Below are 25587 nucleotides of genomic sequence, written 5' to 3'. Positions count from 1 at the left end.
CATATAATATTTAAGCATTTTTATGTTCGTAATACTTAGCTTCTTTTTTTTTTTTTTTTTTTTTGAAGAGAGCTAAAACCTTTTGACTCTTATAAAGGCTAACTATGTATTTTGCCTACAATTTAATGGATTTGATGTTATATGCATTTTTGGCTAAGGGTATGTGTTTGACTCAGACATTTTATGTTAGAGTTGTTTTCCAAGGAAAGGATGTCTGCTTAGGTTTGATAAAGAAAAAGTAGGTGCAGAAATAAAAACAAAAAAAACATAGAGCAGCTTCATTTATTTGTTATCTTACCAAGTATTGAGTTTGTGGAGTCATTTATATATGGTATTGAACTGTTGATTCTTGAGCTCTTCAGAGGCATCAGGTATGTTTAATATATTTCAGTATATTCTGCAGAGTATCGGCTGTGTATAGCACAGAGAGAAATCACCCTGCTAACATCTTTGTGCTGGGTGCCATTTAACAATTTTATTTTTCCTGCTCCAGATACCAGAACCTTAAGTAACAGGTGGGTCTGCTCACTCCAGATACCTGTCTGTGTATAACACTATCTATAAAGACTCTTTAGTTTGGATTTAATGAAGACACACTTTGAAATAAGTATATATACATGTATATATATAATCATAAGTATATGATTGTAAAAGGAATACATTGGGAATCTTATATGAACTCGTTACCTTATAGGAAGTTGATTAAAATTAAAGAGAAACCGTACTTCTTAAAAAATCCCTCAAAGAACATTAAACATCAACGTTACGTTAATCGTGGGCAATATATTGTTAATAATACTCTTTAATTTTACATAGTCTTTTAAAAATGATTATAATATAAAAAGTATAGCATTTGGATGAAGTCATGTTTTTTTCTTGTTCACACAATAAAACATGAAGAAGACGTAATATAACAGATTTCAGAGTAGCATGCTGCAGTTACTGCTCCTTCCGGAACACTTTTGGTGCGGCTTGACTGCCCTCTTCAGGATTCGTGTGAATATATTACAAGAGTTTACGATGTCCCCTAAATTCATAAACTAACATGCCTGTTAACTGCCAAAACAGAAGAATTTTTTTAAAGTGTGGTTTTGTGGTTTTCAACTTTAATTTCAGATGGCCGTGAAGTCTGAGGTCAGCTAAGCACTGGTGGTGCCTGTTTGCTCGGTGGTGCAAGCTGCTGTAAACATATACAGGACTCCATTGTGTTTCTTTGCTTGTCATTCGTTAAAGTTTCCTCTTCCCTATTAAGCATTGAGAAGTTGTAATATAGAAGCGGGGGTGAAGGTGGTAAAGTAAGGACTGAAGCAGGGTTTATGCTATTGGGTCATTCCTTCTACTGAGTCTTTTGTATTCTGAATAGAGATCATTAACATTAAAATATTTCTCAGATTCACTGAATTGTTTTTAAAGACACACAGATCTGTTTTCTGATCCTACTGCTACTGAATTACAGCAACAACAACAAAAAGCCCCTATTTGCCTGGTCAGTATTGAATTTCTCTGAAGTAATTTATTTGTGCTGAGAAAAATTTATGTGAGTCATTTGCTTTGGCTCCTCTGGAACTCTTTATTCCAGCTAAATATATTCACAAGTAAAAGTAGCTTGTCTAGAACATTTCACTGGGTAATATGGCCCTCTAGATCCTAACGGAGAGTTTGTATAAATAACTCATATCTTCATTTATATAGTATTTTAATAGCTTCTTATGTTTTCCCGACTGTACCACTATAGTTATAGTCTAAGTGGATTTGAAACATCCGTTTTCTCCTACTTTAATAAATTATATACACTGTTGCCAGATATAGCTTTTCTAATTAGTATTTTGTATAATTCACTTCTTTTAAAAGCACCCTTACTTGCTCACTGCTTATAGAATAGAGTCAAGGTCCTATATATCTTTCTACCTCTTCCAGGCCCTCCATTCTCCCCAACAATCCCCTGCCCCCGCTTTCTAACAGGAAGTTTGTATTTGAGCCTTTGAACATATACTGCATATATCAGAGTCTTTGCTTATTCTGTTTCTGTTACCTTAATATTCTCCCCCATCCGTTCTCGCTTAGTATAATTTTAGTCCTTCCAGACATTGCTATTGTTAGGTGCCGTCAAGTTGGTTCCGACTCACAGCGACCCTGTGTACAACTGAATGAAACACTGCCTGGTCCTGAGCCGTTCTCAGTCGTTGCGATGTTTGAGCCCATTGTTGCAGCCGCTGTGTCAATCCATCCGGTTGAGGGTCTTCCTCTTTTTCGCTGACCCTCTACTTTACCAAGCGTAATGTCCTACTACAAGGACTGGTCCTCCTGCTAACATGTCCCATATTCACGTCTAAGGAGTATTCTGACTGTACTTCTTCCAAGACAGATTTGTTCGTTCTTCTGGCAGTCCATGGTATATTCAGTGTTCTTGGCCAACACCATAATTGAAAGACATCAGTTTTTTGGTCTTCTGTATTCATTGTCCAGCTTTCACATGCATATGAGGTGATTAAAAATACCGTGGCTTAAATCAGGCACACCTTAGTCCTCAAAGTGACATCTTTGCTTTTTAACACTTTAAAGAGGTCTTTTGCACCATATTTGTCCAATGCAACGCGTCTTTTGATTTCTTGACTGCTGCTTCCATGGGTGTTGATTGTGGATCCAAGTAAAATGAAATCCTTGACAATTTCAGTCTTTTCTCGGTTATCATGATGTTGCTTATTGGTTCAGTTGTGAGAATTTTTGTTTTCTTTATATTGAGGTGTAATCCATACTGAAGGATGTCTTAGACCTTCATCAGTAAGTGCTTCAAGTCCTCTTCACTTACAGCAGGCGAGGCTATGTCTTAATTATATGCTGTTTCCTGAAATGGTTGGATGTCAACCAATTCTTTTTGGTACAGTGTCTCTGTGTTTTCCTTCCATCTTCTTTTTATGCTTCCTGTGTCATTCAATATTTTGCCAGTAGGATCCCTCAGAATTGCAACCTGAAGCTTGAAATTTCGCTTCAGTTCTTTCAGCTTTGGAAATACCAAGCTTGTTCTTCCGTTTTGGTTTTCTAACTCTAGGTCTTTCCACATTTTATTATAATATTTTACTTTGTCTTTTCGAGCTGCGTTTGAAATCTTCTATTCAGTTCTCTTACTTCATTTCTTCCTTTTGCTTTAGCTACTCTGTGTTCAAGAGCAAGTTTTGGAGTCTCTTCTGATATCCATTTTGGTCTTTTTTTTTTTTTTTTCTTTTCTGTCTTTTTAATGACCTTTTTCTTTCTTCATGTATGATATCCTTGACGTTATCCCACAGCTTGACTGGTCTTGAGTCATTAGTGTTCACTGTGTCAAATCTCTTCTTGAGATGGTCTCTAAATTCAGCTGGGATATACTCAGGGTTGTAGTTTGGGTCTTGTGGACTTGTTCTAATTTCTTCAGCTTCAGCTTGAACTTGCATATGAGCAATTGATGGTCTGTTCCACAGCCAGCCCCTGGCCTTGTTCTGACTGATGATATTGAGCTTCTCCATCTTCTCTTTTCACAGATGTAGTTGATTTTATTCCTGTGTATTCCATTTGGCAAGTTCCATGTGTATAGCCGCTGTTTATGTTGTTGAAAAAAGATATTTTCAATAAATAGGTCATTGGTCTTAGAAAATTCTATCATGTGATCTCCCACATTTTTCGTATCCCCAAGGGCGTATTTTCCAGCTATTGATCCTTCTTCTTTGTTTCCAACTTTCACATTCCAGTCACCACTAATTATCATTGCATCTTGGTTGTTTGTTTGATCAATTTCAGACTGCACAAGTTGGAATAAATCTTCAATTTCTTCATCTTTGGCATTACTGGTTGGTGTGTAAATTTGAGTAATAGTCATATTAACTGGTCTTCCTTCTAGGCATATGGATATTATCATTGACAGTATTGTATTTCAGGATAGACTTTGAAATGTTCTTTTTGACGATGAATGTGATGTTATTCCTCTTCAATTTGTCATTCCTGGCATAGTGGACCATATGATTATCTGATTCAGAATGACCAATACTGGTCCATTTTAGTTTACTAATGCCTAGGATATCAATCTTCAAGTGCTCTAGTTCATGCTTTCTTATGTTCATACAGACATAGATTATGGATGTAAGTTATAGCCAGGACATGGAGGATCTTGACTTGTGTTCTGCCCGTTGCTTTCATTATAGAGACAGTGAAGAACTTTTTAGTATTTTTGGAGCAGAAGGTAGAATCTACAAATTGATTATGGAGACAATAAATCTGAACAATGGAATGGAATAGAGTGCAGAGTTTAAAGGCAAAATGAATTTACCCCCTTTGACTCTCATCACTGCGTCACATTTTCTTGTTTTATTTTCTTCAGAGTACTCATGATTATATGAAATTATGTGTTTACTTGTATGAGGTCTCTCTTTCACAGCAGAACGTAAGGTCCTCAAGAGCAGAGACCTTGCACGTATTATTCACTCCTGATTACCTGGCATATTGTCAACATTAATTTGTATTTATGGAACGGATAAATGAGTACATGAATGTATACACAGGAGACTCTAGTAGGTCTGAGCTACTGTACCAGTCAGTAGCAGTATGAGGGAAAGAAATTCAACATTATCCCTGTGTTATGTTGTTCTACAAGATACTGTATATAGTTGTTGGATACTAACATATGACTATCTTTGTTGCTTATTTTTTAGAATGAAGGGTTTTCATTTCTTATAATATCACTATAAGAAAAATGCCCGTTTTTACTGATTTGCTGTTCCCCTAAGTTTCATTTTACGAGTCAAAATGTTCTTTTCTCTAAAGTACTCCAATAATGGAGTTCTGTCTGATAAACTGTTTTCTTTTTATTGGAATGCTGTCGGTTTAATTTTTTTTCTTTTAAAGTAGCCTTGGTTTCTTCAGGTTTATCAGTTTGCAGTCATGTTCAGATCTACCTAATTGTCAGTGCCAATTTACTGTGTAAAGTTAATAGACTTTTTTTTTTTCTTTTAAAATCAATGGTGAAAATTTACCAGTAATGTTATATTAGATATGACAAAAATCTAATTAAGTTTTAGGGCTCTTATTGATTTTTAACTCTTTTTATTGTAGAATTGGCAGAGGAGCAGTGAGGTACTGTTTTAAATAGATGACAGAGAGTATGAGCTGTGTATTTTGTATGTATTCTTTAATAGACAGAGAACTAACATGCTTACTGATATCACAGCTTCAGTCTGCCAGTCTCTTCAGTTCTTTCCCTTGTTAGGCCTTTGTGCTTGCTGTTTCTGCTACCTGATGTGTTCATTCCCTAGCTCTTTTCGGTGATGGTTCTTTCTCATCCTCGAAATTTGAGCTTTCACGTCGCTTGCATCTGCGAAGCCTGTTTTGACCATGCCATTAACGTAGTTCCTCCATTATTTTCTGTAATATACCATGCTGTTTCTTTTTTCTCAGCATGTATTTTAGCCTTTATTTATTTTTATTTGTTTACTTGTTTATTATCTGTCTCTTCTCTAAACCATCAACTTGTAAGAGCAGAAACTTTGGAGATTAGCTTACTTCCTGCTATATAATAAGGTTCTCAGTAAACAGTTTTTGAGTGAATTAGAGTGCTTTAAATCTTATTTAACCACAAGAGCTTTAGAAGTTTGTAACTGTTTTCATTTTAATTCTAAAAATATGCTCTGTAGTTTCCTGTCATGCTGATCATTACAGTGATTAGTTTTTGTACTATACTGTAATAAAATGATGCCCTTAAGATCTTTGCTTTATGCTGAATGACCTCAGATTTTAGTGTTGTTCATATGTAGCTCTCTTAAAAATATTGTAATCATTGCAATATTATGTCCTCCTTGTTAATAAGAAAACAGGAACCTAAAATGAAGAACTATATAGTTTCTGGTCCTTGCACTCTTTTGTTTGCAGATTTATGGTTTAAAGGCAATTACACACACTCCTCACTTACCAACATGGTTAAATTCCAAAAACCAGGTCACTGTGTGAAAATCTGTGGAGGATGACCACATCAGATCACAAAATGGAGGATGACTACATCAGTATATAACTGCCAAAGTACATCATTACATAACTGCCGAATTGCATCATTACATAACTGCCAAATTACAGAAAATCATGACCCAGCCAAGTTGACACATAACCTTATCCATCACAGGCCAATGTTACTCTTGCCTTGGCACCTCAGCATTCGTTACTGCCAGACATACATTGTTAATGTGCAGAATAGTCGAATAGTAGATTTTTTACTATTGTTGAAAATGTCAAATGTCAGATAACGAGGTAGTCGATAAGTGAGGAGTAGGTGTACTATAATTGCTTTGTGTCTGCTACTTCTGGTGATTTCTTCAGATCTCTAAATGTTATTCTCTTAACAGTGTTTCCTAATTTATTGACAGTGACCTTCATCTTTTCATTCTTGGTATGCTATGTGCACATTTAAGTCATGTCACCCCCAATTTTCATCACTTTTACCTTTGTAACAGTAATACCACCCTTCTATTTCTTGTCCATTACTATAGATGCTATTTCTTGGTTCCTTAATTCGTACCATGAAGATTAGCAAGCTTGTCCTTCCCCTTCACCTCTTCTTCTTTCGTTTCACCTGCCAACTCCTGTTAATTGTATTTCTATACTGTCATAGTTGATAGCATTTACATTTATACTGTAACCATAATTGCACCTTTAGGTTAATTTAGAAAGCTGAAAACTACGAAATAGCATTATGTTATTATTTCCACACAAATAATATCCGCTGCAAAGTCGTAGATCATGATTGTGGTTCCTTCTCTACAGTAAGGTCATTATGACCCTGTGCTGCTCAAAAGAAAATCTTAAAAACAATTAACCTTTCTCATAACCAATTGATCAAAATTATGATATATTTTAATTTGCTTCTTGTCTGGACCTTGCCTTTATGCTCTTTTTTTTTTTTTTTTGGTCTTTTTTCCTGTTGTGAGAACAAATACATCTCAGTATTTTCCAACTTAATATCTTCCAACTCTTTCTGAATTAACTTTGCCTAGAATCTATTCTTTTCACCTTGTAGTCCAATTAAATATTTACTAGATGTTTCATAGCTTCATAGTTGGACCACTGCTTTCTCATATCTTTTAATTGATTACTTGAGTCAATATAGAATTTTAGGTTGAAAATAATATTCCCTCAAATCTTTGAAGGAATTGCTCTATTATCTGCCAGTATGTAGTGTTGCTAATGACCAATCCTATGCCAATCTCAGGGATATCATTGATGATGTCAGATGGGTCCTGGCTAAACACAGAGAATACCAGGAAGATGTTTACCTGCATTTTCTTGTCTATGCAAAGGCATTTGACTGTGTAGATCATAATAAATTATGGATAACATTGTGAAGAATGGGAATTCCAGAACACTTAATTGTGCTTGTGAGGAACCTGTACACAGATCGAGAGGCAGTCGTTGGAACAGAACAAGGAGATACTGTGTGGCTTAAAGTCAGGAAAGGTATGCGTCAGGATTGTATCCTTTCACGCTTATTCAATCTGTATGCTGAGCAAATAACCGGAGAAGCTGGACTGTGTGAAGAAAAACAGCATCAGGATTGGAGGAAGACTTGTTAACAACCCACATTATGCAGATGATACAGCCTCGGTTGCTGCAAGTGAAGAGGACTTGAAGCACTTACTGATGAAGATTAAAGTCTACAGCCTTCAGTATGGATTACACCTCAACAGAAAGAAAACAAAAATCCTCACAACTGGACCAATAAGCAACATCATGATAAATGGAGAAAAGATTGAAGTTTCAAGGATTTCATTTTATTTGGATTCACGATCAACACCCATGGAAGCAGCAGTCAGGAAATCAAAAGACGCATTGCATTGGGCAAATCTGGTGCAAAAGACCTCTTTAAAGTGTTAAAAAGCAAAAATGTCACCTTGAAGACTAAAGTGCACCAGACCCAAGCTATGGTGTTTTCAGTTGCCTCATATACATGTGAAAGCTGGACGATGAATAAGGAAGACCAAAGAAGAATTGACGCCTCTGAATTGTGATGTTGGTGAAGAATATTGAATACACCATGGACTGCCAAAAGGATGAACGAATCTGTCTTGGAAGAAGTACAACCAGAATGCCCCTTAGAAGCAGGGATGGCAAGACTATGTTTCACTTACTTGGGACATGTTATCAGGAGGGACCAGTCTCTGGAGAAGGACATCATGCTTGGTAAAATAGAGGGTCAGTGAGAAAGAGGAAGACCCTCAATGAGATGGATTGACACAATGGCTGCAACAATGGGCTCAAGCATAACTACAATTGTTAGGATGGTGCAGGACCAGGCAGTGTTTTGTTCTGTTGTACAGAGGGCTGCTATGAGTCGTAACTGACTCCACGGCACCTAACAACGGCATACCAATCTCATTATTTTCACTTGTTAAGTAATATTTTTTAGTCTCTGAAAACTTTTAAGATCTTCTTTTTATCTATTGTGTTCTAAAATATCACATGTCTAGGTGTTGGTCTTTGCTGATTCCTCTAATTCGGAACTTGGAGAATACTTTTAATTTGAAGACAGTCTCCTTTAATTATGTCTCTAGACATATCATTTCCTCTGTTTTATCTCTCTTCTGTTTCTGGGACTCCTTCTGAAAGTTGGACTTGAATATTTCTCTCGGTCCATTCCCCCCCACCCCCCATATGTTCCAGCTTTTTTATTTTTGTTGTTGTTCTGTGATTTTATTTAACTTTATTTTCTAACAGTGATGTGTAAGATAAACAATCATTTTAAATTTATAAGTGCTCTCCCTTTCTATGTTTCATTTTTATACAATACCGTCCTTTTTTTGTGAATACTCTTGGTAGAAACAGCCTGCTGTGGGCCTCGAGCATCCCTGTGTGTTCTTGCTGAGCGTGCTGACAATGTAAAGGCCTGAATGTCTTTACCTGTGCAGTCTCTCAGCCTTGCTTGTGCAGTGAGCAGCCTTAAGGGAAGAGAGAATGTCTCCCACCTGACAAAGCACAGGCTTTTGTTTTCATTTTTCTATCAAAACAGTGAATTCCCCAAGCTCATTGTTCCTCTCCTGTAACACAGTCCATCGTGTGTGCAGACTTCCATGCAGGACCCCTTGTGTCACCCTTGAGAGTTGGGCCATGTTGGACTGAGGCAAAGGAACATGAAGTAATCAAGTCCTTCGTCTCTGACCCAGGAGTCTCATGTTTCCTGCCAGCATCCATGAAACAGTAATAGCCTAGCTTGTTAGCTTGTACGTAAGGTAAAATCTCAGACCCTGCTCAGCTTTGACAAACGTATCTTTTTGACTCTTTTCTAAGTATATTAGTTAAAGTTTCTTCCTCTATCAGAACTCTTCTGCTAGCTTTGTTTCGCAGAAATTTGTTGAAATCTCTCATCTGCGATTGATTCCACCCCAAGTCTTTTTGTTATTATGAGCTTATTCCCTTTTTGTTTCTTTACTGCCTTTTTGGGTGACGGGGGAGGTGAACTCTTGTGAATAGTCAGCTGTAGGGAAGAAGCGCCGTCAGATGTTTTCCTTTTCTTTTAGCCTTTATTTATTACTTCTTGCTTTTATTATTTTGCTTACATTCTTTCAGCAGCTTCATTTCCCCATCTCTACTTTATCCCTGCACTTAAATATAAAGCTTAGACATCTGGAGAATCAGCAAAATGGTCATTAGAAATGGGTGTAAAGTAAGAGTAGACATGCTCTCCGAGGAGGAGGGTTTATTAGCCCTCCTAGGGGGTATAACGCATGCAATCAGGTAAACAGATTCATGGTTTAGTGCTCAGAGAGATTTCTGCTTGCTTTAGCTTTGAGTGCAGGTGTGTTTTTAGATAAATGGAATATATTAAGGTACATTATAACTATTTACAATTTTGAAACTAAAATTTCCTGATAATTTTTGCTTCTCTATTAAACTAAACTACCAATATTTTAAAAAATTGCTCTATGCCCTTTACTCAGAAATCATTGGAGGATCTGAGTTTTATGTTACCATAAAAAATGCTTCCAAACTTTTTTTCCTCTTAGAACAAGCGTTACCAGACTGTTTAAGGGGTTGGGCCCATGGGCGGTACATACTCTGTTGTGTAACTACTAAACTCTGTCCTGATGGCACAGATGCAGCCCCAGGCAATACATAAATGACCCACTGTGGCTGTGTTGCAGGAGAACTTTGTGAATGCTAAAACTGGAATTTCCTGTAGTTTAATGTGCCGCGGAATGTTGTTGTTCTTTTAATTTTTTTTTTTTTAACAACTATTTAAAACTGTAAAATCGTTCTTATCTTGGGGTTCCTACAAAAACTGGCAATGACCTGAATTTGACTCACAGGCTACAGTTGGCCGACTCCTGCCCTAGAATTACCTGTTTTATTAACAGCTTGGTTAATGCTTGAATACTCATATGCTCCTCCTCTGCCCCATTGTCTTCATCAGGCAAGCTAATGAAGAATATCAGATACTGGCTAACTCCTGGCGCTATTCATCTGCTTTCTGTAACAAACTCTTCTTTAGTATGGTGGACTATGACGAGGGGACAGATGTTTTTCAACAGGTAAATGTGCTATATTTTATTTCGGTAATATATTTAACAGGTGGCTATGATTGATACTTTTTTTTTGCTTTGCCAGATAAAAATGCAGTTCATTGAATAAGTTGATAAATATAAATATTTATAATAAGTTTTGTGATGTCATTAAAATAATCACAGCTAATGTTAACTTTATCATTGCTTGTACAATTTTGCCGTTAGTGCGGTGAACACGTTTTGACTTTTGCATTGTAGGGGAAATGTGTTTTTTCAGCACGCAGTGGGAGTTTATATTTATTAATGTTATTTTAGTCTTATATGTGATATAGGTGAGATTTTGCTCAAACTTCTTAAATTTTATGTAAAACTCTACCCAAGTTTAACTTAACCCTTATTCCTTCCAGTGCGGTAGATTGAGAGACTTTTACGAGTAAAGTTTTAAAATACCTATTGGAAAGGGCTCGCTCTCGTTTACGTGGTCTTTTCTGTGGAGCAAAGTATGTGTTGAGATGTGGCGGAGGCATAATGCTTTCCGTCAATGTTATCACCGTGCCTGTATCCTCATCACTAACACTGAGTGCCTACGTGCCAGACGCCGTTCTGAACGTTTCACGTGGACTCTTTATCTTCACAACAATCCAGTGACAAACATTAATTGATGTTCTCTCCATCTCACAGATGTGGAAACCAAGATATGGAGAGGTTAGGTCGCTCGCCCAGTGTTGCAAAGTTGGTATAGTATGGGGTTTGACTTTGAATCCAGTAGTCAGACACCCCGAGCTCTAGGTGTTAACCATGCTGTTACCTTGCAGTTATTAATTTTTCATATTTTTCACTACTTGATCAGTGCCTTTCAAATGCAAAAAATTATTGCAGTACCTGAGACTGATGGGTTTGGATATCTTGTCCTACTTAATTTTTCTCACACGTGAGACCGTTTGGCACAGTGCTGTAGCAGGTCATGGAAAAGCCTTTAATTCTGGGAAGAATGTAGTTCACTAATTGTCAATGGGCCATTAGTGTGTGTTTTTGCCTGTTTGCTTCTAGACTGGTTATTCATTCTCTTTGCCAGGTTCTAGTTGAGTAAGATGAATTCTCTCTTTCTGCCTTGAGTACCCTTTACCCTTGGTCTTTCCTATTGCTATGAAAGTATTTCTTCCCTTATAAATTTATTTTGCCTTTACAGGATATTTGTTTGTATTCGTCTATTCAGTAAGTATAATGATGATAATAATGATTCAGCATGTGTAATGATGGTGACGATAATAATAATATAATAAAGAAAAACACATAAACAAATATATAATTTCAGATAACCTTATAAAGGAAAATTACAGTGCTGCAAGAACCAAAGAATTTATAGGTCTCCATAGACTCACAGGACAAATGGCCTCAGAGATCATCTGATGGAAGTGCTATTCGTTATACGTATACTTGAATCCTCTTTACCGTATCACCAAATAGTCATCCAGGTCCACCCTGACTGCTGGCTGAGAGGCTTCAAGCCCAGTTACCTACTCTGGCCAGACTACCCTAAAGACTAAATGAAGAAAGTGAATCGGGTTGGTTTCATTGTGGTATCTCTGTTTATGTACGTACTTAGTATATTCCTATGTTAGGTCTTTACTTGCATGAATAAATATACTTTCTTCCATTTTTATTCAAACAAAATCTTTCTTGGTCTTTTCTAAAGATCTTTAATAGAAACACTCATGATTCAGTTTTCTCCTAACTGCTATAAGAAATAAAACCTTCAGAGCATCATGACAGCTGACACTTGGTCTCATTGTCGAGTAAATAGCATGGTGTGGTGTGTGCAGCAAACTGGAGAGGATGCCCTTGGCCTCAGTAGGAGAAATACAGCTCAGAATTAGCTCATTTGAGGCAGTGGACACCACATGGAGCCAGGTTTGTTTCAAGAAAAGACTCAAATACGGATATTTTTATTGAATTTTCTCTATCTTTAAATTTTTGGTAGTTAATTTAGATTAAAAAAATAATAAAACGAACCCTTTGGGTGGATTACTGACTATATGGCCAGTATATAGCCACATAACTACGTGGTTAGATATAATCATTGAATCCTTTTATGTACTTTAGACATAAACTTTTAAGAAAACGTTTGGCAGAGATTGTTTTTAATGGAAAATTTCCTCAGGTGAATTTTGATTCAGCAGAATTCTCCGCACAGAACTGATTTTTCTTTTCTAAAACCTAGCCCCTGGCTTAGCAATAAGTTTTCTTCTCAATATGCAGATATGCATAAAAGTTAGAGCAGTTAATGATTTTCATGGGGAATCATGATCTACAAAAATAGGAGAGAAATACATATTTTGCCTTACCTGCCTTACATAAAGATCTCTAATGCTTATACTTTTTTCGCCTACTAACTATTGAATCACATTTTGTTGAAGTATTCTCTAAATTATGTTTTAAAGCCCTGTCAGCAATAGTGTGGTGTCTAAAAACAACAGTAATAGCAAGTGCAGAAACTTGGTAATTCCTGTCTTGTTAGCGACCTGTTGGGAAAATCACACTATAGCTGAGTCCCTTGTATGTGGCTGGTGCTGAGTGTCTGACACGGGCCAGCAGGTCAGCGAGTATGATGTGTTGGAAGGAGCTCTGACTTGGAATCAGGTTTATGTTCTAACTCTGCTTTCTGTAGCCTTGGGGTATTTGTACATTTTAGTTAAGAGAAATCCTTTGAATTATAATAATTTTTTTAAAACTTTAAAATTCTAGGATGTTAAGCTTTTATATGAATTTTTTCCCTTGTACTCTTGTATTTTGGAAACCCTGGTGGCATGGCAGTTAAGAGTTTGACTGCTAACCAAAAGGTTGGCAGTTCGAATCCACCAGCTGCTCCTTGGAAACCGTATGGAGCAGTTCTACTGTGTCCTATAGGGTCGCTGTGAGTCGGAATCGACTCGATGGCAACAGGTTTGTTTTGGTTTGAATCTCGTATTTACACGTTGATTGTAGCTCTTTTTTGTGCATCCCTCAGCGAAACACACGTGATCAGAATCTGGGGTGGGGAAAGCAGGGGCAGAAAGGAACTGGTAACCGTGTTTCCTTCAACATTTCCTAAATGTCCGCTTACGCAAGCTCATTTCTGGGAACTGGAATAAGGTGGACTCCTGTTGTACAGAGACGCATATTGTTAGTATATTGTTACAGTCTGTGTACATTTTGTACTGTATTATAATAACTTGTTTTTATAATTTGGTCTTCTGATGAACTTGTTCTAAGTTGTGTAAAAAATTGCTTATGACAAAAATATTATTAAATTTTTATTTAAAGAGGTTGAGTTCAAAAACATTAAGATACAGCGGCACTGAAGTGTCTAGAGCCAGAAGACTTTAGCACACCTTCCATCTTTCTCTCTTGATAGCTGTATGACCTTCATAAATTGCTCAGTCTTTTTATACGTGTCTTCTCGTCTGTAAGCGAGGGAAAGTAATAGTGCCTTTCTCATAGGACGATTAAATGAGACCTCATTTATGTAAAATGCTTAGCTCTAGGCTTGGCACATGAATGTTTATTAAATATTTACTGTTGTTGTCGTTACTTGCCATCACGTCAGTTCCGACTCATGGCAACCCCGTGCATGTCAGAATAGAACTGTGTTCCATAGGGTTTTCAGTGGCTGATTTTCAGAAGTAGATCACCAGGCCTTTCTTCCAAGACATCTCTGGATGCGTTTGAACTGCCGACCTTTTAGCTAGTTGTCGAGCTCTTAATGTTTGTCACACCCAGGGCTTCTCTGTTGAGTATTGTTGCTGCTGTTTTTAGGGGCCGTGGAGCCAGCTGCGGCTCACAGTGACCCCATATGACACAGTGCAGCTGCCCCGTAGGATTTCCTTGGCTGTAATCTGGTGGTGCCGTGGTTAAAGCACTCAGCTGCTAACTGAAAGTTCGGCGGTTCGAACCCACCAGCCGTTCCACGGGAGAATGATATGGCAGTCTGCTTCCATAAAGATTACAGCCTTGGAAACCCTATGGGGCAGTTCCACTCTCTCCTATGTGGTCACGATGAATAGACATTGACTCGATGGAAGTGGGTTTTTGGGAATCTTTACAGAAACAGATTGCCACATCTTTCTCACGCGGAGTGGCTGGTGAATTTGAACTGCCAATCTTTCAGTTAGCAGCCGAGCTCTTAACCTCTGCATCAGCAAGGCTCCTTTATTTATCATTATTATTATTATTATTAGCAGTATTATATGACATTAGCAATTGTACTGCACACGGCCTTCTTTTTTCCCCCTACAGCTACTTTCCTTTTTCTGAAGTTGGTTAAATTTTATGTTCTTTATGGTTGGGTAAAAGAATGAAGACCAAAAGAAACTGGGAGGGGGGCAGGGGAGAAGGTAAAGTAGGTATTCTCTTGGAGAGAAGAACTGCTTAAACATGGACCCACTGCTGATCTATACGTGTACTGTGTGAAGAGTGTTAATGTAAATAACCAGGAAGAGAGTAATGGAAATTTGATTACATTTGCAATACTAAAAAATGAAAAATCTTTGATAGAGACACATTTCTTTTAGGTATTCAGCTCATTTGTGCTAAGTATATAAAGCTTTATAAAATGATTTGGAGCTGTCCTCTAAAGGTGACAGATATGGTCAGAGTTCATTTATAAACCAGGAGCTGTTTGGGTGTTGACTGTAGTACTTTGTTGTTAATGGTGGCTGATCTTTTGCTGCTGTATCCTTACTTTGATGTCACTTGTGATCTTATGTGTGTGTTATTTGATTTGATTTTGCTTTTCATTGTCACTATTGGGAAATGCTGAACTATTGCAAGTAAGGGGCCAACAATCACTTGGCCATTCATTTTAAGACATTTTTCATAATAGATTTTTATATCTGGGCAAGAGAAATTTAATGTGTGTGTGTGTGTGTGTATATATATTTGTAGTGTGCTCCACAATGCAAATTCACCTACTATATGTTTTTATATGTTGTATTGTTAATAAGCACTATTTAATAAGCACAAAATGGAAATTACCTACAGAAAATAATTAATTCTGAGGTATAGCTATTTTAAAACAGTTGAAATAATTGAGGACTTGAGCAGAAAGGACTACCACTATGAATTTCTCCTCCAGTCACTGGTAAATTGTACCATACCGAAGTCATCATTATAAAAAAAAAAAAAAAGGCCTTTAAATTTTTAATAGGGAATTCAGTCTATTTAAATATGTTGAATCCATAATGTACTTTTTTTTTAATCAAGATACTAGTAGTTTACTAACTACTTAAGAAGTGAAGTAGTCCCTGTACTGCAAATTACAGTGTTTATTTTTTGCTCTTGTTGCAACTTCTTTCTTATTACAGAGTTCTAGAAAGAAAAAGAATGAAGTAGCTGGTAAAATATAAAGGACACACCTGAAAATATGAACGATGCATATTACAACAGTTCAGAGAACTTAGATTCACAGGTTCTTTTCATTTAATAGATTATGTATTAAGATGAACAAAAATAATTAAGCTCTGGAAGGTCACTTGGATTTTCATACTAAATGCTATCTTTCCAAAATTCAGGAAGACAAAATAAAAAAGGTTAGATTAATGATATATGTACAATGCTGGGATGATGTTATATTTAGTACTTTTTAATCTCATGTTTTACAGCTCAATATGAACTCTGCTCCTACATTCATGCATTTTCCTCCAAAAGGCAGACCCAAAAGAGCTGATACATTTGACCTTCAAAGAATTGGATTTGCAGCTGAACAACTAGCAAAGTGGATTGCTGATAGAACAGATGTTCATGTATGTTTTTATTCCTCATAATTTCAATAATAGGCTGATTGGTTTGTTAGAGCATTGTAATAAGGCTACAGGTGTGTGTAGGTGTGTGTGTGTGTGTATATATATATATTTATTTCTCTGTGGACCATTTCTCCTCGCTTAGAGAAAACTGTTTGATAGCTATGAGATGTAAATTGAACTTGGACTGAGTTAAGTGAACACAAATGACTTTCACAATAATTATTAAGTGCCATTGAGTCCGTTCCAACTAATAGCGAACCCATACACAACAGAACAAAACACTGCTCAGTCCTGTGCCATTCTCACACTCATTGCTGTGTTTGAGCCCATTGTTGTAGCCACTGTGTTAATCCATCCCATTGAGGGTCTTCGTCTTTTTCACCAACCCTCTACTTTACCAAGCATGATGTCCTTCTCCAGGGATTGGTCCCTCCTGATAATGTGTCCAAAGTACGTGAGACGAAGTCTCACCATCCTTGCTTTTAAGCATTCTGGCTGTACTTCTTCCAAGACAGATTTGTTTGTTCTTCTGGCAGTCCATGGTATATTCACTATTCCTCACCAACGCCATAATTCAAAAGCATCAGTACTTCTTTGGTCTTCCTTATTCATCGTCCAGCTTTCGCATGCCTATGAGGTGATTGGAGACACCATGGCTTGGGTCAGGTGCACCTTAGTCCTCAAGGTGACATTTTTGCTTTTTAACACTTTGAAGAGGTCTTGCAACAGATTTGCCCAATTCTATACATTGTCTGATTTCTTGATTCTGCTTCCATGGGCGTTGATTTTGGATCCAAGTAAAATGAAATGCTTGACAACATCATTGTTTTTCCTGTTTATCATGGTGTTGCTTATTGGTCCAGTTGTGAGGATTTTTTTTTTTTTATATATATTGAGGTGTAATCCATACTAAAGGCTGTGGTCTTTGATCTTCATCAGTAAGTGCTTCAAGTTCTGTTCACTTTCAGCAAGCAAGTTTGTGTCATCTGCATAACACAGGTTGTTAATGAGTCTTCCTCCAATCCTGATGCCCTGTTCTTTTTCATATAGTCCAGCTTCTTGGTTTATTTGCTCAGCACATAGATTGAATAAGTATGGTGAAAGGCTACAACCCTGATGCACACCTTTCTTGATTTTAAACCATGCAGTATCGCCTTGTTCTGTTCCAACAGCCTTTGCATAGTCAGTAAAACACAGGTAAGTGTTTTTGTGGTATTCTCTGCTTTCAGCCAAGATCCATCTGAGACATCAGCATTGATAGCCTTTGTTCCACATCCTTTTCTGAATCCAGCTTGAATTTCTGGCAGTTCCCTGTCGATGTACTTCTGCAACCATTTTTGACTCATCTTCAGCAAAATGGTACTTGGATGTAATGTTAATGATATTGTTTGATAATTTTCCATATTCCATTGGATTACCTTTCTTTGGAATAGACATGATATGGATCTCTTCCAGTTGCTTAACTAGGTAGCTGTCTTCCAAATTTTTGGCATACATGAGTGAGCACTTCTAGCATTGCATCTTTCTGTTGAAACATTTCAGTTGGTATTCCATCAATTCCTGGAGCCTTGTTTTTTGCCAGTGCCTTCAGTGCAACTTGGATTTCTTCCTTCAGTACCATTGGTTCTCGATCATATGCTACCTCCTGAAATGGTTGAACGTTGACCAGTTCTTTTTGAGACAGTAATTCTGTGTATTCCTTTCGTCTTCTTTTGATGCTCCCTGTATCATTCAGTTTTTTGCCCATAGAACCCTTGAGGATTGCACCTGGAGGCTTGAGTTTTTTCTTCAGTTCTTTCAGCTTGAGAGATGCCGAGTGTGTTCTTCCCTTTTGGTTTTCTCACTCTGGGTCTTTGCACATGTCATTGTAATACTTTACTTTGTCTCCTGGAGCCGCTGTTTGAAGTCTTCTGTTCAGCTCTTTTACTTCATCATTTCTTCCTTTCACTTTAGCTACTCTGCATTCAAGAGCAAATTTCAGAGTCTCTTCTGACATCCATTTTGGTCTTTTCTTTCTTTTCTGTCTTTTTTATGACCTTTACCTTTTGTTTCTTCATGTATGATATCCTTGATGTCATTCTATAACTCTGGCCTTCGGTCATTAGTGTTCAGCATGTCAAAGCTATTCTTGAGATGGTCTTTAAATTCAGCTGGGATATACTCAAGGTCTTACTTTAGCTTTCATGGACTTGTTTTAGTTTTCCTCAGCTTCAGCTTGAACTTGCATATGAGCAATTGATGGTCTGCTCCACAGTCGGCCCCTGGCCTTGTTGTGACTGATAATATTGAGCTTCCCCATTGTCTCTTTCCACAGATGTAGTCGATTTGATTCGTCTGTATTCCATCTGGCAAGGTCCATGTGTATAGTCGCTATTTATGCTTTTGAAAAAAAGGTATTTGTGATGAATAAATCGTTGGTCTTGCGAAAGTCTGTCATGCAATGTCAGGTATTTCTATCACCAACGTCATATCTTTCAACTACCAATACTTCTTTGTTTCTAGCTTTTGCATTCCAATCACCAGTAATTATCAATACATCTTAATTGCATGTTTCATCAATTTCAAACTGCAGAAGTTGGTAAAAAACCTTCAATTTATTCATTTTTGGCCTTAGCAGTTGGTGCATAAATTTGAATAATATTGGTAGTAACTGGTCTGCCTTGTACACGTATGGATCTTATCCTATCACTGACAGTGTTGTAATTCAGGATAGATCTTGAAGTGTTCTTTTAACAACGAATGCGACACCATGTCCCTTCAATTTGAATAATATCATTATATTCTAAAAACCATTAAAAAGTATATGATTTAGGGAAAAAGTAATTTCAGATGCTAGTAAATATATTGAAATTCTTTGACGGTATTAGTAACCAAAGAAACTCTAAAAAGAAGATGTTTAATTTTTATCTTTTAGGCCAATGAAAGTACCCACTTTTCATGAAGTGCCTCAGAAAATACGCACATGCATGTACTACCTTTGGGGCTCTAAATTGGCACAACCATTCTAGCAATGTGTGTCACATGTCTTTATTGTATGTACTTTGACTTAACAGTTCCGTTTCTCAGAATTTAACTTAAGATATAATCAGTGATGATTAAAATTCTTAGTCATAGAGTTTTTTTAAATAACATTCACTTTAATGGCAAAAATTATAAACAAATCATATGTCTAAAAATAGTAGACTAATTAAATACACTGTGCCAAACAATGACTAGCAACAGTAGTTGACGAAGAATGCAGGTCAGAGTGTAACAGGCAGAAAAATAGGTGAGAAAAATAGTGCTTATGGTTTGATCTGAAATTTTATTTTAAAGCTTAAAAGTTAGTTTTAGTATATAGGTACAATAGTATATTGGAGCCCTGGTGGCACAGTGTTTAAGAGCTAGGCTGCTAACCGGAAGGTCGGCAGTTCGAATCCACCAGCTGCTCCTTGGAAACCCTACAGGGCAGTTTTACTCTGTCCTATAGGGTTGCTATGAGTTGGTATCTACTCAACGGTAATGGATTTGGTTCTTTTTTTTTTTTTTTAATAAGAGTATATTAGTATATAGGTAGTTCATTCTGGAAGGAAATGAACCAGAATGTTGATGGGTTAGTTAATCTCTTTGTGGAAGTCTTGGAGCTATTTCCCCCATCCAATATCATTGGTATTTTCTCCGGTGAACAATTGTAACCAATTATTTTCAAAGTATTTTTATGCTAGCAGTAATACAGAAGCATTAATTTTTACCACAAGATGTAAATACATGTATTCCCAGTCCAGATGGATATCTCTCTTGTGTAGTAGCACAATCATTCTAAAATACCATGTTTTATTGTTAGTTTGATGATTAAATTTATTTCCTAACTTGTCATTTTTTTAAAACTTTTGGCACATATTCTGCTATACAATGTACTGTTCAGTTGGTACCAGATATTAAGGGTAATATTGAAATAGTACTGTTCTTTATGAGAAATACTGAATTTTAATGAGAAATTATTCTACCCTGTTCCCTTATCATGCTTAATTGTTTAGTGGATAGATCTACTTTAAAAAAGAAAAATTCAGGCTTAAAAAATTTTCAGAAACAAAAATAATCCAAATATTACCAGTGTATATCCTTTACACAGATTAACCTGTTGATAACATTATACCCTATTTGGTTTTTCATTCTCATTTTCTGTCTCATTGTCATTTTCTCCCTCAGTTAATCAAAATCAGTCTCTGTCTCTATCTGTCTCCACTCAAACACACACACGCTTCCTAAACCGTTTGAAGGTGTCTTACATTTTCTAAGAAATGCATAAACGTGATACACTTATCAGTTTCACAGGCTTAACGTTGATATACTTTTTTTTTTAGCTACCATTCATATTCCAAGTTTATGAGTTGACCTAATAGCGTCTGTATTAGTTTCCTAGGGCTGCTTAACAAAGTATCACAAATTAGGTAGCTTCAGGATGTTAGTAGAACCATGTTCTCCCTGGAGGCTCTAAGGAAGCTGGGAGAGCAAACTTCATAAGATTTCAAGGCTTGAAAATAATTCTCTGTCCATTAGACTCACCCTGGCAGCATTCCTACCATGGGCCCTGGCTAGTGGCCCTGTCCGCCGTCCCTTTTGGTGGCAGCCCCACTCCCCCAGTTCTAACAGGGTGACCCCTCCCCTCATGCCAGCTCCTGGGTAGTGGCTTCACATGCCTGGCCTGGACACTGGTGCCCTTCTCCTTGCCCACCAGGGCAGTTACCCCTCTTGCCCATTGGGGCTATGGCCCCAACCCCTGCAACCAAGATGGTGGCCCTGCCGTCTAAAACCATAGAGGCGACCCTACCTTCTGGAACTGAGGAGGCCACAGCCCTGCCCCCTGGGTGATGCCGTCTGGACCCACGGTGGCTGCAGCAACCCCAGCAATCTCAGAGCCACCCTCAGGGTTACTGCTCCCTTTTCTTGAAGGACAACAGATGTTCACAGCCAGGCAGCTCCACTGGCCCATTTCCTGCCTGTAGAATCCCAGTAGTCTTACAGCCTTACTTCATTTCATCCGGTCTCTGTGCCCTGCAGTCTAAGCCGGCAGCTTTTCTGCTGAATTGGTCGTTTGGATCGGTAAGTCAGACATCTGATCTCTTTAGCAAACAGTTGTCCAGCCATTCTTTTGGTATTCTCTCCGTTGCACGCTTTTTCAATGTTCACAATATGGATAGGCTGAGAGTTTTCTGAATCTTCAAGTTCTAGTTCCTATTTGCTTAATAGTTTATTTCTTAATTTATACCTTTCTTGTCATATTTTACTATAAGCCGTAAAGAGAAAACAGGCTGCATCTTCCCCTACTTGCTTAGAAATCTCTTCCACTAAATATCCAAGTTCATCACTTACAAGTTCTACTTTCCACAAAACATTCTAACATAATTCAGTGAAATTCTTTGCCATTTTGTAACAAGGATCTCCTTCTCTTCAGTGTCCAGTAACATGTTCATCTCTTCTGTCTAAGGCCTTACCAGAAGCACATATAACATCACCATTTTTAGCAGCATTCTGACGCGATGAAAGAAGCTTTCTCTACAGCTCTCCTTAATTCTTCCTGAGCTCTCACTAGAATCACCTTTAATGTCCATAATTCTACCAACAGTCTTTTCAAGGCAATTTAACCTTTTACTATTAAGCGCCTCAAAATTCTTCCAGCCTCTACTCTTTATCCAATTCCAAAGCTACTTCCACATTCTTAGGTTTGTGTTACAACAGCACCTCAGTCCCTGGTACCACAAACCATGAGTCTCTAGGGCAGCCATAACAAAGTACCACCAGCTGGGTGGCTTTAAGAGCAAAAGTTTATCTTCTCACAGTTGTGAAGGCTAGTTGTCCGAGTTCAGGTGTTGGCAGGGCCATGTTCTCTTGGAAGCTCTAGAAGAAGGTCCCTTTTTGTCTCTCCCAGCTTCTGGTAATCCCTGGTATTTCTTGTACCTTGTAGCTGCAATAGAACTCTGTCATCATGTGGCTGTCTTCTGTGTAGCTCTCTGTGTCTCCTCTCTTTTATAAGGATACTGCTTAGGTTGGGTTAGGACTTAACATACCTGTCTTAGCTGGGTTCTCTAGAGAAGCAAAACCAGTAAAGTGTCTATATATAGATATGTACAACACATAGAGAGAGAGAAAGATATATATCAAGGAAATGGCTCACAGGGCTCTAGAGATAGGAAAGTTCCAACTCCATGGGTCAGGCTGGAGGCTTCTCCCGACTCACGTAGCTGCAGGGGCTGGCGAACCCAAGATCCAGACTGCAGAGGCTGATGACTCCCAAGACTGGCAGGCAGGCTGCTAGCTCAAGTCCCAAGAACCAGAGGTCAGATGAACAGGAGCCAGCTGCAGGGTCCAGAGCAAGCAAAAGCCAGCGAGCCTCGCCAGAAAGTCCACCTATATTGAATGCAGGCCACATCCCCAATGAAACTCCCTTTCCACTGATTGGCTACTCACAGCAGATCCTATCATGGAGGTGATCACATTATATCAGATCTCATTATGGAGATGATCACATCACATATGACTGCCAGACTACATCATAACTGCCAGACCACTGAGAATCACGGCCCAGCCAAGTTGGCACACAGTCTTAACCATCACAATATCTAACTTTCTTAACTAACCCAACTTAACTGATAACATCTTCAAAGACTGTATTTCCCAACACAATCATGTTTATAGGCATCTGTGATTAGGACTTAAACATACTTATTTGTGGGGACATGACTCAATCCGTAACAGTGTCTTTTATAATATTTCCCACTTTCAGTACAAGATCCAGTCTAGAATTAGTGCATTTAGTTGTCATGTCTTTTTAGCCTCTTTTAATCAAGAAAATTTCCATAGCCTTCCTTTGTCCTTTAAATACATTGACATTTTTAAGAATATAGTATTTTCCCCAATTTTAAATAGAATGTGACTCATTTGGTTTGCATTATATTTGCTCGTGATTGGATTCACTTATGCATTCTTGGCCAGAATACCGCATAGGTCCTGCTTTGTGCTTCTCACATTTGGAGTCAGACAATGTCTGTTTCTTCCTCATTGGTGATGGTAATTTTGACTTTCTGGTCCAGGTGTTACCCCTGCTTCTCCCTTACATAATTATTGTTGTTTTTTCTCCTTGTAAAGTGTCAGTGTGGAGACACCATAGGATCATGCAATATCCCCCTCCTCATGAAAATCTTCCCCTGGATTTACCATCCATTGATGATGCACACCTAATGCAGTCTTCACCATGATGGTTGAAAATGGATGGTATTCCAGTTCTCACACTCCCTCTACATTTCTTCTGGGCTCTCAGCACTCTACTGTGAGCAAGACCCCTTCCCTTCTCTCTCTCTCTTACACACACACAGACACACAGACACACACACACACAGACACACACACAGACACGCACGGTATTGACTCAGGGAGCTCATCTTTTCATATATTTGTAATTCATTACACTTAATTATTTTAGTGCTGAAACAATCCTAGATTTGACCAGTAGGAGCTCCTTCATGCTGACTCCTTTGTTCTTATGACATAACCTCTATCACTTTTTAACAAATTTTCTTACTTTCTGGCATAACAAAATATCCCAGGCTCATCTTGTGTTTACCCTGTCCCAGCCCTTCATTTGTCATTTTTTTCTAGGAGTCCTGGTTTATTTTGGTGGGAAACCTTATTAAAGACCAAGTTCTATACATCTTTTAGAAATCATAAGTTCACACCAGTTAGATCTACTTTTTAAAAACAGCCTTTAAAAAAAAAATTTGAATATGAAATAATACAAATATTGCACCCCTCTCTATCCCTACCTTTTTCTAGCTGATCTCATGTTCCAAGGTTGAACCAGAGCGGCTCTGGGTTGAGCTATATAAGTAAGGTTTGCATATGCTCAAGTGTATTCACTTAAATGAAGTACAGTCTTTTTACACAGGATATTTTCTTTTTTAACAGGTATAATTGTATCTCAATCATATATTGAGGTCTAATTCACATATTATACAATTCACCCATTTAAATTGTATAATTCATTGGTTTTTAGTATATCACGTATATGTACAACCATCGTCCCCGTCATTTTTAGAATAATTCCATCACCTCAGAAAGAAACCTTGTGTCTTTTAGGTATCACCCTAATATCCCACTGTACCCCCCTCCAGCTCTAAGCATCACTGATTTACTTTGCGTGTATGTAGATTCATCTATTCTGGACATTTCGTAAGAACGGGATCGTAACGTGTGGTCTTTTGTAACTGGTTTCTTTCACTTAGCTTAATGCTTTCAAGGTGTATCCATGTTGTAGCATGTACGAAAGCCATCACGTGTTAAGGCTTTGTAGGATTTGTAACTCTCGTAAGGATTCGTTAACCCTTACAGAGAGTAAAAGAAGTGGTAGTGCCTAGTATGAAAAGTAAGGATGGCACAATACTGAGTTCTTTGTATTGAAGAATGGCAGAACTAGAATATGATCAAGGGAAATAATTAATACTGTTTCTCTTGTACTTAAAATATTTTCTTTGCATTTTGCAGGTTCGGGTCTTCAGACCACCCAACTACTCTGGCACCATTGCTCTGGCCTTGTTAGTGTCACTTGTTGGCGGTTTGCTCTACTTAAGAAGGAACAACCTGGAGTTCATCTACAACAAGACTGGTTGGGCCATGGTGTCTCTGGTATGTCGTCACGTTGGACTTTTTGTCTCATGTTTCATAGGTTTCATATAATAGTATATGTTGTATAATATTAAGAAAACGAGCCAGAACTTTCCTATAATGGAAATCAAATCCTAATGGGAAGAATTAACTTTTTAGAACTTAGATGATATAGTCTGAGTTTTTGACTGCAACTCCCTCCAGGAAACTGTTGCACCGATGGTGAGGCCGTGTTAATGAGAGGGAAATAGAATTTAAGGCAAAAAGAAAGTTATTAGAGATATAAAGAGTTACAATGTAATATTTAGGGGCATCAAAAAACATACCATGCATCTCAGAAAATCGCTTAGAAGTATATTAAGCAAAAATTGAGAGTACTACAAGTAGAAATGGAAAGAATCAACAACCGTTACGGAATACACCTCTGTCAGCAATTGATCAGTAGACAAGACCAAAAAAAAAATTAAGGAAATGAACATCATAAAGTTATATCTTTTATATGTTGGCATATCTGTGTTTGTGTGTGTGTGTGTGTGTGTGTGTGTGTGATTTAAACCTTACACTCAACAAGTAGTGTACATTTTTTCAAGCACATAGGGTATTTACAAAATTTGATCATGAAATTCATCACAAAGAAAAGGTGCTCAGATTTGAAAAACTGA

At 37.6% G+C, this 25587-nt stretch overlaps 1 protein-coding gene across 2 annotated transcripts in view; it reads left to right on the top strand.

Moving 5' to 3' along the window:
- Nucleotides 1-25587, top strand: part of TUSC3 (tumor suppressor candidate 3) — a 180857-nt gene that overhangs the window by 54470 nt on the left and 100800 nt on the right. For both annotated transcript variants that reach the window (XM_004382789.1, XM_004382788.1), the window contains exons 3-5: nt 10418-10535; nt 16148-16288; nt 24806-24946. In XM_004382789.1, the coding sequence (XP_004382846.1) occupies nt 10418-10535; nt 16148-16288; nt 24806-24946 (400 nt within the window). The remainder of the gene's footprint in view (nt 1-10417; nt 10536-16147; nt 16289-24805; nt 24947-25587) is intronic.

The sequence above is a fragment of the Trichechus manatus genome, unplaced genomic scaffold (assembly GCF_000243295.1).
Source record: "Trichechus manatus latirostris isolate Lorelei unplaced genomic scaffold, TriManLat1.0 scaffold00099, whole genome shotgun sequence".
Classification (NCBI taxonomy): Eukaryota; Metazoa; Chordata; class Mammalia; order Sirenia; family Trichechidae; genus Trichechus; species Trichechus manatus.
Note: the sequence above shows the minus strand (reverse complement) of the source record. Positions and strands in the feature narration are given on the sequence as shown.